At 37.0% G+C, this 17,500-nt stretch overlaps 2 protein-coding genes across 2 annotated transcripts in view; one reads left to right on the top strand and one right to left on the bottom strand.

The window, feature by feature from the left end:
• Nucleotides 1–2,551, top strand: part of LOC127835881 (uncharacterized) — a 20,233-nt gene extending 17,682 nt beyond the window's left edge. Inside the window, exons 3-4 of the mRNA XM_052362305.1 lie at nt 552–1,043; nt 1,551–2,551. Of these exons, the coding sequence (XP_052218265.1) occupies nt 552–1,043; nt 1,551–1,969 (911 nt within the window). The 3' untranslated portion in view covers nt 1,970–2,551. The remainder of the gene's footprint in view (nt 1–551; nt 1,044–1,550) is intronic.
• Nucleotides 2,552–14,085: 11,534 nt separating this feature from the next.
• LOC127835880 (uncharacterized) lies at nt 14,086–15,327 on the bottom strand. Its single transcript, XM_052362304.1, has one exon. The coding sequence runs from the start codon at nt 15,325–15,327 to the stop codon at nt 14,086–14,088; it is 1,242 nt and encodes a 413-aa protein (XP_052218264.1).
• Nucleotides 15,328–17,500: the final 2,173 nt, after the last annotated feature.

The following is a 17,500-nucleotide window of genomic DNA, read 5'->3' as shown; positions in this document are numbered from 1 at the left end:
ACTATGGTTATACGCAAATGCTAAAACATGCATCGATTTTTAATCAAGAAATAATATAAATTAGCAATAAAAGGGACGCAACTATGAACGCTTTTGTTTTGCGGACGAATTACAAAATATAGTATAGTATAGATATCAATATACACATATAAGGTTGAACATATCATATATCATTTATAAGAACGCTATTTGTTATCAGGTTTTGTTCCGCCGAAGTTACTAATACCATGAATAAGACAAACACTCTCAACTTATATATTAATGTACACTCTGTGCGCATTACTCTTTGCATTTCTTCGCAGTTTCAATATTCAAGGGCATAATTAATGCATAAAATAGCAAAGTTACATGTTCATTCTTGCGAATTTGAAGTACGATTTAAAAGTGTATTGATTATACGTGCTCATATCAATGTAGAATCATGATGATCTTGACAATCACTAACGAATATTGTAACTTCGGCGATGCATGTTGATTTGGTGTACATCGTAACCGCAATAAAATAATTTTATTTCAGTGGCCTTGTGATTCTTTCGACATATAAATCTCAGATATCATTTGTATGCACTATTTGCTTGTTGGACATGGTATCGACGCAATCGCGTTAACACTAACAATACTTGCAAATCTGAAATCTTCCGGAGCTATAATGAAGAAAGAAATGAAAATTGTTCTGTATGTACTTAGTCTCGCCGTGATATCATTGGCAGCGGAACCCGCATGCCCCTCGTGCTCAAAATACCATTACGAGGAGATGCTGTTGGAGCGAGTTCTCCGCAATGAACTTGCCTTGGAACATACGCTAACAGAAATCAAGGAAACTAATACCAATGTCGTGGACGCATTGAGTAAGCTTCAAGATGAAAACAATAAAGTCAACACTGCTATTGAATTAATGGAACGTAAGGAGAGTTTAATGGAAGCAACATTAGACGATTCTGTAAAAACAGCTTTGAAAAACGTGTCTGAATCTCTGACTCACATCCTTACTGAATCAGGACGGGCGATCAAAGAAATGGAGAGCAGAGTGGAGCGTTTTAAAGGTAAAATGGAAAGGCATACTTGAAGTATTTAAATCATAGTTACTTAGTTAAAAGTTGTCATATTGCATTATTTCGTTTAAGCATGTAGTTCAAAACTTAAAAAAATATTGTGAATCACATGATTGTGTATTTGTGACATTACATATATACTATAAGAATCTTTCGTATGCTTTTAATCACCTAATGCATTTCGAGTTTCAAATATTTGAAATTTTAAACAGACATTTGTTATAAATAATATTTTTCATAACATTTTTTAAACAAATGAAACAAGTTTATAACCAAATGAAATACCAAAAATAAATTTTATCTAACGGCATAAAGCACCAATACTTTGTATTGTAACATTAACTAGTATGTATACATATAAAAATAAAGCCTGATTATAGGCAACTGGTTGGTGGATAACTGAGACTAAATACAGTAAAACTTAAAAACTTAAGCGCCTTTGAACTTTGAATATTAAACGATTCCGCAAAGAGCAATGTGTATACGTTTATGTTTCAGGAGATCTGAAGACCCCAACAATACAGTTTAGTGCCCAGCTCGCCTCCCATGGATCCTCTATAAATGTGAACACTGGTCAAGATGTAGTGTTTACACGAATAGAAGTCAACGAAGGTCAAGGCTATGACAAAGGAACAGGAAAGTTCACTGCCTCTGTTGCCGGTCTATATCAATTTGCCTTTCACTTTTGCACCCAGGGTAACCAATATGTTTACCCGGAGATTGTACACAACGGCAAGTCTCTACTGAGGTCATATTACTACGGATCTGATGGCCAGTACCAGTGTTCTTCACTGCAGGCCAATGTCGAGATGATCATGGGTGATGTTGTCTGGGTGCGATGTACCAATAACAGTTACTTTTATCATGATGACAGTCATCGGTCCACTCAATTTTCTGGAGTACTGATTCGTGCGTGATATCCGAATGACGTTTATATGTAATATTGTATGGAGCTTGTTTCGGAATTTGTTTTATTTTGTTAGCATATAAAAATCAAGTTTTGTATCAAATGAAACCTTTGAATGTGTTTATTATGATTTTGTTCAAATTGCAAATTAGTTATTTTTGTTTAAGTATAAAATAATATCAAAACCTCATGTCTACACGTTTCTAATGCTTCTCACTACCGAAAGTATTGTAAGATTCTAATTGCTATTTCCGTCATTTTAAAAACAATCTGTTTGTATAATTTATTTTTGTTAACAATAACATTTCACTTAGAAGTGTAGGTTTAATATTCGTCTTTTTATTGCTAAACAGACATTCAATTTTGTAAATAATTAGTGCGTATAAGCTTGTATAATATGCATGTGATTTGAGTATTTATTATATTAAGTCAACATAAACTATTGCAGTCTAGATGTGATTATTTTCTTGGGATTAACATGCTTCCGACCTGGTCTATTGAGCATAATACACGTTTGTTTTCAGATTTTGTAAAACTTATTATCTCGTTTTCAAATATTAAAATTGCAAGAATTACATATTAAGAGCGCCAAGATTATCCGTGTAGAAATACTTCGAAAGAATAGAGAACATAAATTTGACTCGACACCATCATGCACTACCGTTAAATGGGCTTCCTACAGACCACGAAACGCTGCAATGATGCTAGTGTCTGTTGCTATTTTTAAACTTAGGTCTATACTTATTTATGTTTGTTGATGGTGTGTGTACATGTAATGTCCAGTATTGCATAGGCAATCGTTCACAAGTCTTCCTTTAACGATTAGCGGATGTTATCAACGATTTCTATTCTAATTATATTGCTTATTGGTCATTATCGGCTCTGTCACTACTAAGATAATACCCGGGACACGGAACATTTACTTAAAAGTACTCCGGAGTAAGGCCGGTTACAATTAAGCGTATTTCGTGTACCCAGGTTAAAATTGCAGTAAACATAAGAGTACAATGATACGTTATTTCGACATCGATCAATTGAGCTCAAGAATTTCGGGAGTTGCAGTGTTCTTATATACAATAGACGTGCCAACTCGGAAATTCGGTATGCTACAAAACCTTTACTGTGCTCTTTATACTGTATATACTAGCAGGGGCGTTCCTGAGGCTATTTCAGCTAAACGCACTATCGAGAGGGGGGAGGGGTAGGTGCGGGAGGGGGTGTCCCCCTCCTGATGGTGGGGTATTGGAGGGGGGGGGGGTCCCCCATGAAAATTATGGAAATGGTGCGTTTTGGTGTTATCTTTCAGCCACGTGTTGGCATATTTTTTTTCAACAATTTCATGCTTGAAAAACACCAATAAAAGGAAATATTTCATTAAACATTGTCAACAGCAAATATACTTTCGACTTTCGACACTAATTTATTTGCTTAGTTTAAGTGTCAATGCTTAAAAATCAAAAGCCTTATTGCAAAGGAGAATGGATCCGTAGTTGCATAGGTGTGTCAGAGGGTGTTCAACTCCAATGCTTGCGGGAGTATGGGGGTGCTCCTCTGGAAAAGTTTGGAAATTTCTGTACAAAAGGTGTGATTTGGTGTTGCATTTCAGGCACATTTTGGCAATGTTTATCCTCAAATTTAATCTTGTAAAATTTTAGAAAAATATATATTTTAATAAACATTTCCAACTGCAAATATACTTTTGACCATAATCAATTAAGTTTTAGTGTCACGGCTTTGAATTAAGAAGCCTATGACTGCGAGGGAATGGGTATGTAAATGTGAGGAAATGTTTGACTTTTTCTTCCTCCCCCAAACCAATTTGGATTTCATTGCAAAAGGAGCGTTTCATTGTTATCTTTTAGCGACATTTGGCAATTTTAGTCCTAAATTTCTTCCTAAAAAAAAAGTTAAGGATTTAGTATGTTTTCCATGGAAAACTTTCCCATTTTCGTGTATTTTTTGCGACTCTGTAAAAATATAGTGCCACGCCCACGGCGTGTGTACTTGTTTTGACGAGTCGTCAAACCTGGTGCGACGTGGCGCCAAAAACAAAGCCCGTCATTATTTTCTGCTGAAACTGATTTTATTTGGGGGGTTTGGTAAACAGAACATTATATTAGTTTTTAATTAAACTGTAAAAGAAACACTCTTTGAATGAAACAACAGCATGCTCGCTGAGTCGTGTACCCACTGTCATTTTCTAAAAGTGGACGTCTTGTTTTCTTGTTTACATAATTATACCCCTAACCCCCTTAGCCCTCACTTTTTATTGCATTTTTTCGAATTTTTAGAGTTTTCCTTTTGCTTTTGTTAAGTTAAGATACTAAATTATACGCACGGGCGTACTGCCGTATGCCTAGGTACGCCCCTGACTAGTATATGGTATTGAGTGCGTATAATGGTGAAGGTATAGACAGAAGGCATATGGTGCCTATATGAATTGGACACACCATCTAAAGCAGTCGGAAAGACTAACGGTTTCAGAAAACAATGGTTATATAGAGAATATTATGTGAGTTTTGGATAAAGATCAAGTTTATCATGCGAGGCTTAGAACCGATGTAGCGCGAGGCTTGCCGAGCGCTAACATGGTTCGTGCCGAGCATGATAAACTTGATCTTTATCCAAAACTCACATAATATTCTATTTATCCTATTTTGTGGTCGTTTATCGTTCAAAAAGAGTAAACAATACTTTAAAATTCAAAGAAACAGCGCTGGTTTTTCAAGTTGACTCCGAAGTGTTTGTTTACTTCAACGTCATCATTTGCTATGGCGTCACATTGAAACATATAGTGTTCTTAAGATAGAGGTCGGAAAACCATGGTCTAAAATATCGATAGTATAAAGGTAAAGTTTATACGATCGTTGTTATACTATCGATTTTCATCTAATAATAGGATAAAAAGTCGGTAAGTTAGTGCAGCCTTTCGTGTAATTGAATGTTTTTGTAACCTGGAATTCGTACTTGTAGGTTAAGATAAAGTCTATGAACAATACAGTGTCGTCACTAGGAGATCGCTGCAAGTAAATATGTACGCCAGGTTATAGGCACATATTTATGTAATCACTGATGAGGGAAATCATTCATAAGAGAGACATACACGAGATTGGATTACCATGAGAACGTTTGTTGATACTGTCATTTTTATGATGCGAGGTTTGTTTGCTCACGGAAAGATATGTTCAAACATGATAAATTACGATAAGAGGGTCAAGTTTTTCATAAATATTTCGCCTTTGTTATTTGGCGCGGCAAATTTTGAATCCAGGGCCACGATTTAAACAATTATCAGAGGACTACAATGGTATTATCAAATAAAAATATCGAAGCCGTGTGCTTCGTTGTTGCATATCATTGTTTTTAAATTATTATGCTATGGTGAGATATAAAACATTTTACCAGCACACTCCCAGCCAGTACCTATGTTGATCCTTTGGAAATGCTTTTAACAAAGTAAACAACCACTATACGATGAATTATGCCTGCATTTACTTTACAGATTTTCATGCAAAACGATTGAATCATGAAGACTTTTTCAGTTGTTTTTGTTAATGTTTGGACCATATGTGGACGCTTACAAGTAGTTGGGCATTGAAAAGGCAAGGTTAACATTAAGGATTTACATGTAAGACAATGTTTTGAATCTTTTAAAGATGCGGAAAGCGTGTTCTTGTAGCAAAAGATATCAATCAAATATATTTATAATAACAATATGACCTTTTCAATAATACAATTATATTAATGATATGCACATTTAATAATACAAATAGATGAGAAACACGTACTAAGTACCGCCGTTTCGCAACAGTTCATTTATTTGTATATTGCTCATGCCTTTATCTAATACGCTTTCGGCTCGGGCTTGCACTGTCAGACATCTAACGCTACCAATGCAACATTCGTCCTCTTATCACATGTCTTTCGAGAACCCCAAAGGATAAATGCTCAAAACGGTATCAACAGACGGGTCTTCCAAGTTTTAATTAAAGCATTACACACGTCTGGTTCGAGGGAAGCCAGTAAATGCTGGAATAAACACAGCAGCGCTTTCATTATATTATCATACTCGCTTTCGTTTCTCGTTGCACGTTCACATGTTCACAATAGTGTGATAATATTAATATTTTCCATACGGTTCCACTTGGTCGCAGGATAGAGACCATTTTTATAAACGCTGGAAAATTACAGAAAATATACGTTCGCTGTGTACACATTAGAAATGATAAATAGTGTACGTGTATAAAATTAAGTGTAAACTTGTAATTGTAAAAGGATGAATAGAAATAACTTTTGTTAACACAGCTTAATATAGACAAAGCAAAGAATTACTAGAAACTATTAAACTAGGGAACTAAGCGGAAAAATCTTAAATGCTAAAGCTTCCATTCATTTTCTGAATATTTGCAGAAAATTGATTATGAGTATGATCTTTCAAATTGGTGATGATGTCATGCATTGTAACAATATTTGATATATGAAACATATGAGCATATTCCTATTTTCGTTACATTTTTTAATAAAATATTAAACCTTGGATAATTTCCAAACAAGGTATCGAAAGGTTACAAGGTACCAATTCACCTCAGTAGTCCAGCCGATTGTAGAAGTATGTTTTAAGTATATGTGCTCTTAAGTGTAATTGGTAAACTTTAATTAGTTAAGATTGTCAGACTGGGATGAACCGTATCAAATTTTATTATAAACACTTCTATTATTCAGAGCAAGACGGGTATGAGTACAAAATTGCTGCTCTACATGTTCATATGACGCATTTCATCAATCGAATTTAACATGTATATTGCTCATTTATACAATTTAAAAAATGCGTATGATGATATTATCAGGTGAAACCTTTGGTTTTAAATATATACTTGGTATCGGTGGAAAGTTAAAAGATCTTTCAATTATCAGGTTTTAAATAGATAAAGATTTTATAATAATATAAGACGCGCTTTTGAACATTATTTATGTTTTAGGCACGACGAACATTTTTCTCCGATATTGTTTTCTCTCTATAACTCTCTTACGACTTACAACATGCATTTTTTTTCTAAAGGGGCAGATAGAGTTGATAAAGGACACTGACATTTTTGCAATCACACAAGTTTGATATTTGTTCGTATTCTATAATTGAATTACAATATAGCCCAAATATTTTGAGTGGATATTGTAAAGAATGGGAACACATCGATAATTTAATTATAAAGGGTAATTCTGTTAAAAAAGGTTTTGAATATCCCCAAATTTAATCGTTTACATAAACAAAATTGTTACCAATGTTACATGTTCAGGTATTGTTTTTAACTAAGATGAGTCCATTAAGACAGACATTTGAAATTCCGACCGGTCAAGCACAACACGCGTTATTAAATTTGAGTTTAACAGAGACATTGTCATTAATCCCGGAACACAAATTTGATATTTGTACAAACTAATAATACATATTGTACATCATCGCTAATAAATATTTGTCTCGTTGAAACGAATTTATATAAAACAATACATACACTATTCATAACAAATGTTTTATCTGTGCAAAACAGAACTCACAATAATTTCATGATATTATACGTTAAAATATAACCGGGCAAAACAAGTTATCATTGTTCTTCGAAAACACAGTACTACCGTCAACTTCAAAAAGTATAGTTAATGACATTCTTAGTAATATTGAATAGCGTTACATATATATATATATACAAACAAACATAGCCTCGAGTATGCAACGGCTATCAGCTTACAGATTTCCTAAGACACGGACACATGGAACACTTCACTATCACCTAACAAAGTTGATACAATTGTAACGTGTCAATGACGAATTTGATATATATCAACTGATATATCACGTGGACTCATTTATTATTGGGGTTAGAGGGAAAATGCTAGATATAATTAAAGCGATGTATATTACCGTCAGATCGAAAGTAAAAAATAATAACCAGCTCAGTGAAGATTTTGAATGCTTTCTTGGTGTAAGACAAGGTGAATCGCTCTTACCATTTCTATTTTCAATGTACCTTAACGACATTGAAGAATATTTTATATCACATGACTTCAGAGGGCTAGATATAGGTACCTTAAAATTATTTTTGCTGTTATATGCAGATGATATCGTACTGCTATCAGAGACTGAAACTGGACTTCAAAACGGATTACACTTGTTAGAAGCTTACTGTGAAAAAATGGAAGCTGTGGGTAAATACTGATAAGACTAAGATTATGATTTTTAGAAAAGGTACACTAAGAAAAAACGTTATTTTTACATATAAGGAGAAAAAAAAAAGAAATTGTTCAACATTTTACTTATCTTGTGATTGTCTTTACAACGAGGGCTCTTTTAATGGAACGTTTATTTCACTGACAGGCCAGGCTATGAAAGCTATTTTAAAGTTAAAAAGTTGTTTTACAAGATTTCCCACAATGTCAATAAGTCACAAGTTAGATTTATTCGACAAATTAATTGCAACAGTCTTAAGTTACGGATCAGAGGTTTGGGGGCTAAACAAAAATATCATACAAATAGAAAGAATTCATTAAAATTTTTGCAAAGAACTACTCGGTGTAAGGTCTCAAACACAAAATAATTTCGTATACGGGGAAGTGGGCAGAACCCCATTGAAAAATAAATTTTATATAAATGTTATAAAATACTGGTGTAAAATATTACAAATGGAACCAATTAAATATGCGAAAATAGTATATAATACCAATGGTAGAAAATGTAGAAAACAATAATGATACCAAGTCATGGGCATATAATGTTAAGATTGTATTACAATCTATTGGTTTTTCCCATGCGTGGATATATCAAAGTGTTGGGGAAATAGATATGTTACTTCTCGCGTTTAAAGAAAGAATCAGAGATGTATTTTTACAAAATTGGATAAATGAATTAAACGAGTCAACACGATCTAGTTCACATTCTATGTATTCTATTTTTAAGTTATAGCCATATTTATACCAGGTTAATATAGAGAGTTGTAGGATTGCATTATCAAGATTAAGAATGTCTGCACATAATTTAGAAACAGAAGCTGGTAGATGGAAAAAAACCCAATACCTACTCCATGCGAAAATAGAACATGTTGTATATGTCATAAATTAGAGGACGAATTCCATTTTTTATTGGAATGCCAACTTTACACTGAATTAAGAAAAACATACATTAACAAACATTACTTTGTCAGACCAAACGTACCGAAATTTATCAAATTTCTTCAGTGCAATAATAGTAAAATAAATAGAAACCTTGCAATTTTTGTTAAAAAGCTTTCGAATTGAGAAATACATACCATACATATTATGAATAATTTAAACAGTATTAAAATACAAACCTCTCACACGCTCACCTAACACATATCATGCTAACTAATATATATATATATATATATATTTATATATATATTTATATATATATATTTATATATATTTATATTTTCCTCAGTACATTTATTATTCTGTACTACGTATTATATAACAAATGCTATATTATCGGATTGAAAACATTTCACTTGTTCAGATTTTTCTGTATTTTTTATAGAGAATATATTGAACTTCATAAGATTGTGTAACAATATGCATGTTTTATTATGACCTTGACTTTGATAAGTGTAGAACATCTTTTGTATACTTTTGTGTACTCATGGGCATTTCTGCCCCGATGCATTTGGAAATAAATCCTTAAATCCTTATTAAAATCTTTTTTTGCGAGGCGATGTACACAATATAATAAACTATAAACCTAATAAGTTTATTTATTTGGTATATGAAATTAAATTTCACGCCTTTCGCATACACTCCTGAAACGAGAGATACTCTAAGTTTTAATATTTGGCCTAACCCCCAATCTTGGAATGTTTGTAAATGGAATCGTTTATCCTAATTAAAGTTTAACTTGATAGTTGTTGTTCGTTAAATGCAGGTTAGTTATGTTATTGAGTTGGTACGTTAACAGGAATATGCAACGCGTGTTCAACTGATTGTTTCTTATACACTGTTGGGCTGGTATCAATTATAGTTTGACATTCGGACAAACCTCGAATTGATTTAGGTGTTTTCATACTGGCATTTTTGCCCGGACGTCAACCATTTCTTCAATCTTGCAAAAACGTCTATCATATGAAGTCAATAAAGGAATGCTATGGCTTAAAGGGTTATTGATTTTTATATCACCAGTAGATTTTGACATAAACACTTAGTCACAAGAACATTTTTGATATTTCGAATAAATCATCGCGAGAACTTCAGCCTTCTTTTATCCGACTTATAAATCAGATTCGCGACCACCGCATGCCAACTTATAGATCTGATTTAATGATCGATTTGCTGTTAAATTGGATTAAAAGTTTATAATATTGATACAATTGCGTGTTTGACAAGTATAGTTTTTAATTTTATAAGCCAGGTAGAATTCACGTTACTTGGGACTTCTTGTCACATGCTCTTTGGTGACACATGAAAAGGTTTATAGAAACCGCCGACCAATTCTGAGTGTTATCTTATGAAATTAATTCTTGTGAGATTAGCTCTATATGCCGAAATGACAGCTCACTAAGCAGTTGTCTTTCGAATCTGGTTATGTCGTACTTGTAATAAACACTGCATTGGTACCACTGCATCGACTTGAACAAGCAATTTACTATCATAATTGAAGTGTTTGACACGGTGTATATTTTTATAAAGCGCTCTTGATATGTTGAGTGGGCGACATTCTCAATTTAAGGGTCGTTTCTATACAATAAAATAGAATTAAAAATAAACACAGCACCTAAAGACCGGATTGATTGCTTTTACTGTAACAATAGTTCGGTTTATATAGTGAATACAGATAGATAAAAATAGTATTGTTATTAATTAGTGTGTTTCGAGAAATTTTGAATAAATTTGCTCACACATTGTTGTTTTATTTTTAAATTAATAAATTGTTTTGACACTGATGTAATATCATATGTCGTCAAATTAATAAACGTGTGTTTATTTAAAAAAACTATACTTACATAAAGCAGTATTTTGAACTTATAGATGATTTTTACTTGCTAACTGTATCACATGGGCATTCTTTGCTGCAAAGCGCATGGGCTTTGATTTCACGTTAAACGAAACCCGCGATATGTAAAAATTACATGTGTTATTCCTTAGATAACAACGTAAACTTATTCGGTTATTTAATGTCGATGGCATAAGCTTTGCAACTTTAGTTCATGTCACGAACCTTTATATAATATACTATAACATATTATAAGTCATACCTTTCATAATGACAAAATAAAACTTAATTTATATTTTAACAGGACCTGTTAATTATTGACCTGTTACGATAATCAGTTCCGTCACGTATATTAGTTAATTTCTGTTAACTATTTATTCCCACGTGAATTAATTGGTCCGTGATTTGCTACGACGAGTTCGAACTTCTGCGCTGTATTTTTTTAATAAATATTTTATATTTATCCCAAATCACAAATCATTCTATGTTCTCTATACCATATTGTGCTACAAAATACGTAATTTAAACGTGCGCGTTTGGAATTAGTTCTTTTGTTAAAAAAATAATGTGATAAGTGCAGATACAAGTACTATAACAGTCTGATCCGGATATGAATAGCTTTTACGGAAACCTACATTCATATTGTAAGAAGCCAAAGAAGCATGTTTACACACAACGTAGATGCGCATGCGCCAAGATGTGTATCGACGATATTTAATAGCTTGCCTACATATGATTTTCAAATATCATATCGAATAATTGGTTAATCCAGTAGAATTTAACGTTATTACGACAGGTAGTGTGGTACCTTAATATTAATTCTTAATCTTGAAAAATGTGTATATTACCTTTAAAATTACACTTACATCAGAAGTATTTTTAAAGAAACAATAACGTTTTAGGCAAAGGCGGATTTATACTTTTAAATAGTCTAACTCGGCCGTAAATCTCTCTAAGTCTTGTTATTTAATACCCGCGAAAATATTAATGTTAAAAGCATGAAGTTAGAGACTATACATGTTGATATCATCTTTATACTTATACTTATAGGTGTACTTGGCCTTAACACAAATTATTACGTATTGTTGCTTAATGTTGATTCAGATAAACATTAAAATTAAATCTGTTATGTTTTATTTTTCAATTGCGTTTAATTTATCAACGCTACTAAAAATATCGAAACATATTAACATGTATCACATGTTTTAATTTCTATTGTGATGAAATGTTGTTTATTGGAATCAAGCGGATGGACACGCTGCCGTAGCGCATGATAACGGCATATAACAGACGGAGCTTACTGACTGCCAGATTGATGTCAGGTGATAAAGATCTCGTTTTTGCCGCGCAAAGTCCCGATAATTTCTTTTGGTCCGAATGGGTGTATCCAATCTTCGTTTATTGATAGGTCTTTGCTTTAATGTAGCTCGCGATAATAACTCCGCCTTTTGACCCCTACGCTTGCGCAGTACTAGCAAAAGCTCGCAGTCTAAACTCCGCCTTTTCACCCGTACGCATGTTCAGAGTTCTAGCATCCCTACTCAGCCCTAACAATCCGCTTTCACCCTCATACTTCTTTGGCGAATACTCGGACATCCGGCGTCTATTTGACTTAATTTGGCTCATAATTATATATTTTTCCCTGAAAGGTCACAGGCGCAGGTAAGTAAACTCTGATATACACACACCCACCCCAAAAAGAGCTGAGTCTCGAAAGACTATGCTTATGCGCTCTGTTTGTCACTTTTTGGGGCAACGCCTGCTGTGACTTAGCAGGCCGATGCGGGCGTGGCAGTCCTTGTTGCACAATACGCACACAAAGGGGTTTGCAGTCGGGGGGATGGCGGCGCGCGCTTTTCGCATGCTTCTCTCCTGAGTTGCATGTCCGGATCTGCTTTCCTCAGCTGCCTCGATACCTCTGTGTAAAGACTGTCGCCAAGCGGTGCGATCCTCGGCAAGAGTCTCATAGGTTTCTGCTGTAATGCAGCAGGCTTTGAGGTCCCTCTTGCAGGCATCTTTGTACCTGAGAGCTGGGCGACCTACGGGTCGCGTGCCAGTTGCAAGCTGGCCTTACAAGACGTCCTTTGGTAGGCGTCCATCCTCCATTCGGCGCACGTGACCAAGCCAGCGGAGGCGACGTTGAGCTAGTAGGGCATACATGCTTGGAATCCCAGCACGTTCCAGTATGTCATTGTATGGGATACGATCCTTCCACTTAATCTCCAACAAGCGCTTTAGGCAACGCATGTGAAACGTGTTGAGGCGGCTTTCATGTCGCATGAGGGTCGTCCATGTTTCGCTACCGTACAGCAGAGTGCTGAGGACACAGGCCTGGTATACCCTGGTCATGGTCTTCTCTGACAGAAGCTTATTTTCCCAGAAGCTCTTTGTCACTTTGGCCATGGTAGCTGAAGCCTTTGCGATGCGCTTGCTTAGCTCGGAATCGATGGACAGGTTTCCGCTGATGATGGAACCAAGGTAGGTGAAGTCCTCCACCACATCCAGGGTATAGTCCCCGATCTTAATGCAGGTACGTTGCTGGCATCCTGGCCCTTGATATTATTCTTTTTCTAGCTGACAGTAAGCCCAAATTCTGAACATGCTGTAGCGAAGAGGTCTATGAGCCTTTGAAGAGCCTCTTCTGTATGCGTGGCCAGGGCAGCATCGTCCGCAAACAGCATCTCTCTGACGAGGACTTCGGTCACCTTTGTTCTGGCCCGTAAGCGAGCGAGGTTGAAGAGTTTCCCGGCAGACCTGGTGTGAATGCAGATGCCATCAGTGGACGAGTCAAAAGCATACTTCAGCAGCATCGAGAAGAAGATGCCAAACAAGGTAGGTGCAAGCACGCAACTCTGCTTGACAACGCTGTTGATGAGGAATGGCTCTGAGGATGACCCGTCAAAGACGACAGTTCCTTTCACGTCTTCGTGAAAGGATACCATCATGCTGCGCAGCTTGGGAGGGCAACCAATCTTCTCCAAAAGGCGGAACAGTCCGGGTCTGCTGACCAGGTCGAAAGCCTTAGTGAGGTCGATGAAGGCCAAGTAAAGAGGCATACCCTGTTCTCTGCACTTTTCTTGGAGTTGGCGTACAGTAAAGATTATGTCGGTGGTAGATCTGCCGGAGCGGAAACCTCACTGAGACTCGGGGTAGATCCTTGCTGCAAGGGTCTGGAGACGGTTTAGGACTATGCGAGCAAAGACCTTTCCAACCACGCTCAGCAGAGAGATGCCTCTGTAGTTGTTACAGTCACTCCGGTCGCCCTTGTTCTTGTAAAGGGTGACTATGGATGCATCTCGCATGTCTTGTTGCACTGCTACTACCTCCCAGCACAAAAGCAGAAGATCGTGCAGTGGCTGGAGTAGGGTGGTCTTCCCGCATTTGATGGCTTCAGGTGGGATGCCGTCACTTCCTGGGGCTTTGCCGCAGCTCAGCGAGTCGATTGCTTTGGCAAGTTCATCAACAGTGGGAATGGCGTCAAACTCTTTTATTACGGGCAGGACACTGATGGCGTTGATGGCGGATTCGGTGACAACGGTTACATTAGAGTAAAGCTCTGAGTAGTGCTCCACCCATCTGCTCATCTGGTGGTTGCGGTCAGTGATCGTCTCCCCAGTGGAGGACTTGAGTGGGGCGGTCTTCTTGACAGTGGGGTCAACTGCCTTTTTGATGCCATCGTACATGCCACGCACATTTCCACAGTCGGCTGAGCGCTGAATGCTCTCGCACAGCTGCAGCCAGTAGTCGTTGGCGCAGCGTCGGGCTATACGTTGGGCATTGCTTCGTGCCGTCCTCAAAGCTGAGAGCGTCTTCTCGCATGGTGACTTTCTGTAAGTTCTGTAAGCGAGAAGAGCTGAGCGCTTGGTAGCAAGGACAGATTCAAGTTCTTGGGGGTTGGCGTTAAACCAGTCAGGATTCTTTCCCTCCTTCTTTTCAAAGGCGGCAATGGCGGCATCGTAAATAGTATCCCTGATGGACTTCCATCGTCCCATGGCATCCTGCTCCGGAAGATCTTTGAGGGCATTCTCAAGGCTGTTAACAAATTCCTCCCTGCGCTGGCAATCACCAATCCTGGCTATGTTTATACGAGGCCGACCTGTGGGTTTGGAGCGATGTAGCTTACGGGGGAGAAATCTCATTCTGCTGCATACTAGGGCGTGGTCTGAGTCGCAGTCTGCACTGCGGTAGCTGCGTGTTCCTAGTACGCTGCTCAGCAGGGAGCGTCTAGTGATCACAAGGTCGAGTTTATGCCACCTACGGGACCTGGGTTGCATCCATGACACCCTGTGCTGGGGTTTAGACTGGAAGAAGGTGTTCGTGATGCACAAGTTATGATAGGAGCAGAGCTCTAGCAATCTCTGTCCATTGTCGTTCATCTTCCCAATGCCACAGTGTCCAATGCAAGAGGACCATGACTGATGGTCTGTCCCAACTCGGCATTGAAGTCACCGAGGAGCAGGATAGGCTCAACCTTGGGGATCCCGCCAAGCAGACTGTCCAGCTGATCGTAGAAGGTGTCTTTGACTTCATTGGAAGCGCCCAGAGTCGGTGCATAGACGCTGAAGATGGTGATGAGACCTGCAGCTGAGTTAAGATGAAGTGTAAGGATGCGCTCCGTGCCACCTGTGGGGGGTTCGATGGAGGCGAGCAAGGTGTTCTTAACAGCAAAACCCACTCCATGTTGCCGTGACTGTTCTGGCTCCCTCCCTTTCCAGAAGAAAGTGTAGTTTTTTTCGCTGAGGAAACCGCTAGATGATGATCTAGTTTCTTGGAGGGCGGCGATACAAATGTCATTTCTGGTGAGTTCTCTGTCGATGATGGCGGTCTTCCTGGAGTCATCAATAGTGACCAAGTCATCAAAGATCCAGGGCACATCGTTCTCACATTCCAGCTTGCAAAACTGAGTGCTGGAGACTTCTTCGCAGTTTTCTGTGTTTTTCCTGGTGCGTGGTTTCCATCTGCTTATCGTGAATACACACTGAGCTCCAAGCACCCATTGAAGCTGGCGGATGTTGGCGGGTCAGCACCTTATTGACCGGGGATTGCCCAGCTTGAGGCGGGTGGTAGCTGACCAGTGAGACACGGCGGTAGCCCAACACCGCTCTATTGAATGCCAGTACGTACACCATACTGAAGTGTACATACACAGGTGTATATTTCTGTGTGGAGGTTAGTCTTTTTACTTACTTTCACAATTGTAAGAGAGACTTATGTATGGGTTTAAACGGCTTGTACTCTCAGCTGTGAACCCTTTTTCTATGGTATATATTGGTGATCAAAATTATGTTAAATATTTGTATACAATGTGAATAATATTGTTTTCTAAACTTCTTACAATGTCTAACGCAGGTGCCTCAGTCATCATGTGATATATACATCCGGTACTTTGCTTTTGACGTTTGGTCTTGTTATTTAATATTTTCAACATGGAGTTATCACAATTCATATGCATCTCGCTGGAAGCTTTGAAGACACCGTTCTGGTAAATTACCAACCAAAGAGTATGTGGGACATTCAATCCATAGCTGCCAGGTAAATCCTCTGCAATTGTAAGGCTTTATGTAAATGCATGTACTGAGGTATAATGCATCTTCAAATACTATTTGTTACGGGAACAAATGGAAATAAAAGTACTTACAAAACCAAATTACCTAAATAACAAGAATAAAATACTGAATCAAATTGGATAGCGTGTTACGTAAGCAGTATGGATATGAGTCTTTAATTAACTTAAACTACTACTGGCATACAACAGTCGAGTCAAAAACAGATACAGTAGTATAAATCATACTTAGACGTATTAGATCATATATTTGCTTCTAAACTACATAAGCTTAAACGAAACGTAGCCAAACATTAATCATATTTGTTGTTTATCCTAAACAAGTACAAACTGAAGTTTCACTATCTGTTTACGAGGTTGTGAATCGGCGTTGTGTAATATAATTGGACGGTACACAACTGACATACTATATTGGACGAGCCCATATGCGGGTCCCATTTGAATATACCAGCTGCATTTTTGGTACATTTTACGTATTCTATTTTGTATTTACTATATTCACGTTTAATGGACATTGTAGCGTTACGTCAATTAAAATGCGCAAGCGCACACCTCATTAAATTTACAAATGATGTTGTGCGATAATACATGTAGGTGTTAACATCCTTTTCACGAGCTAATCCCTTCAGAGACATTATCTAGAAATAATTTCAGCATGTTTAAAGTCATCAACTTATTATAATTGTGTAAATTATATAGATTTTTCGTGACAAGTAGGCTTTAAGTCCAACACGTTAAAATATGAAACTTAAAGTTGGTAAGCAATGCGACAGGTAAATGTATGATATAAATAGGAACTCAACATGGTTTTATAGGACGAACATAATATAGGACATTTACATGTTTGCATATGGTAAGTCGCATCTATTTGTCTTCCAATAGACAGTAGCTTGTGGTACATTTAAGCTTCATTAAATAAATGTTTAAAAGTTTTTTTTTATTTCGTTGATACAGAGAGGTCAACACAGAAAACTCAGAGGTTCTGT

The sequence above is a fragment of the Dreissena polymorpha genome, chromosome 6 (assembly GCF_020536995.1).
Source record: "Dreissena polymorpha isolate Duluth1 chromosome 6, UMN_Dpol_1.0, whole genome shotgun sequence".
NCBI classification, from domain to species: Eukaryota; Metazoa; Mollusca; class Bivalvia; order Myida; family Dreissenidae; genus Dreissena; species Dreissena polymorpha.
This window is presented reverse-complemented; position numbering and strand designations above follow the sequence as displayed.

Excerpts from the sequence above, each read along its gene's own strand:
- LOC127835880 (XM_052362304.1), bottom strand. The coding sequence starts at position 15,327 with ATGAACGACAATGGACAGAGATTGCTAGAGCTCTGCTCCTATCATAAC.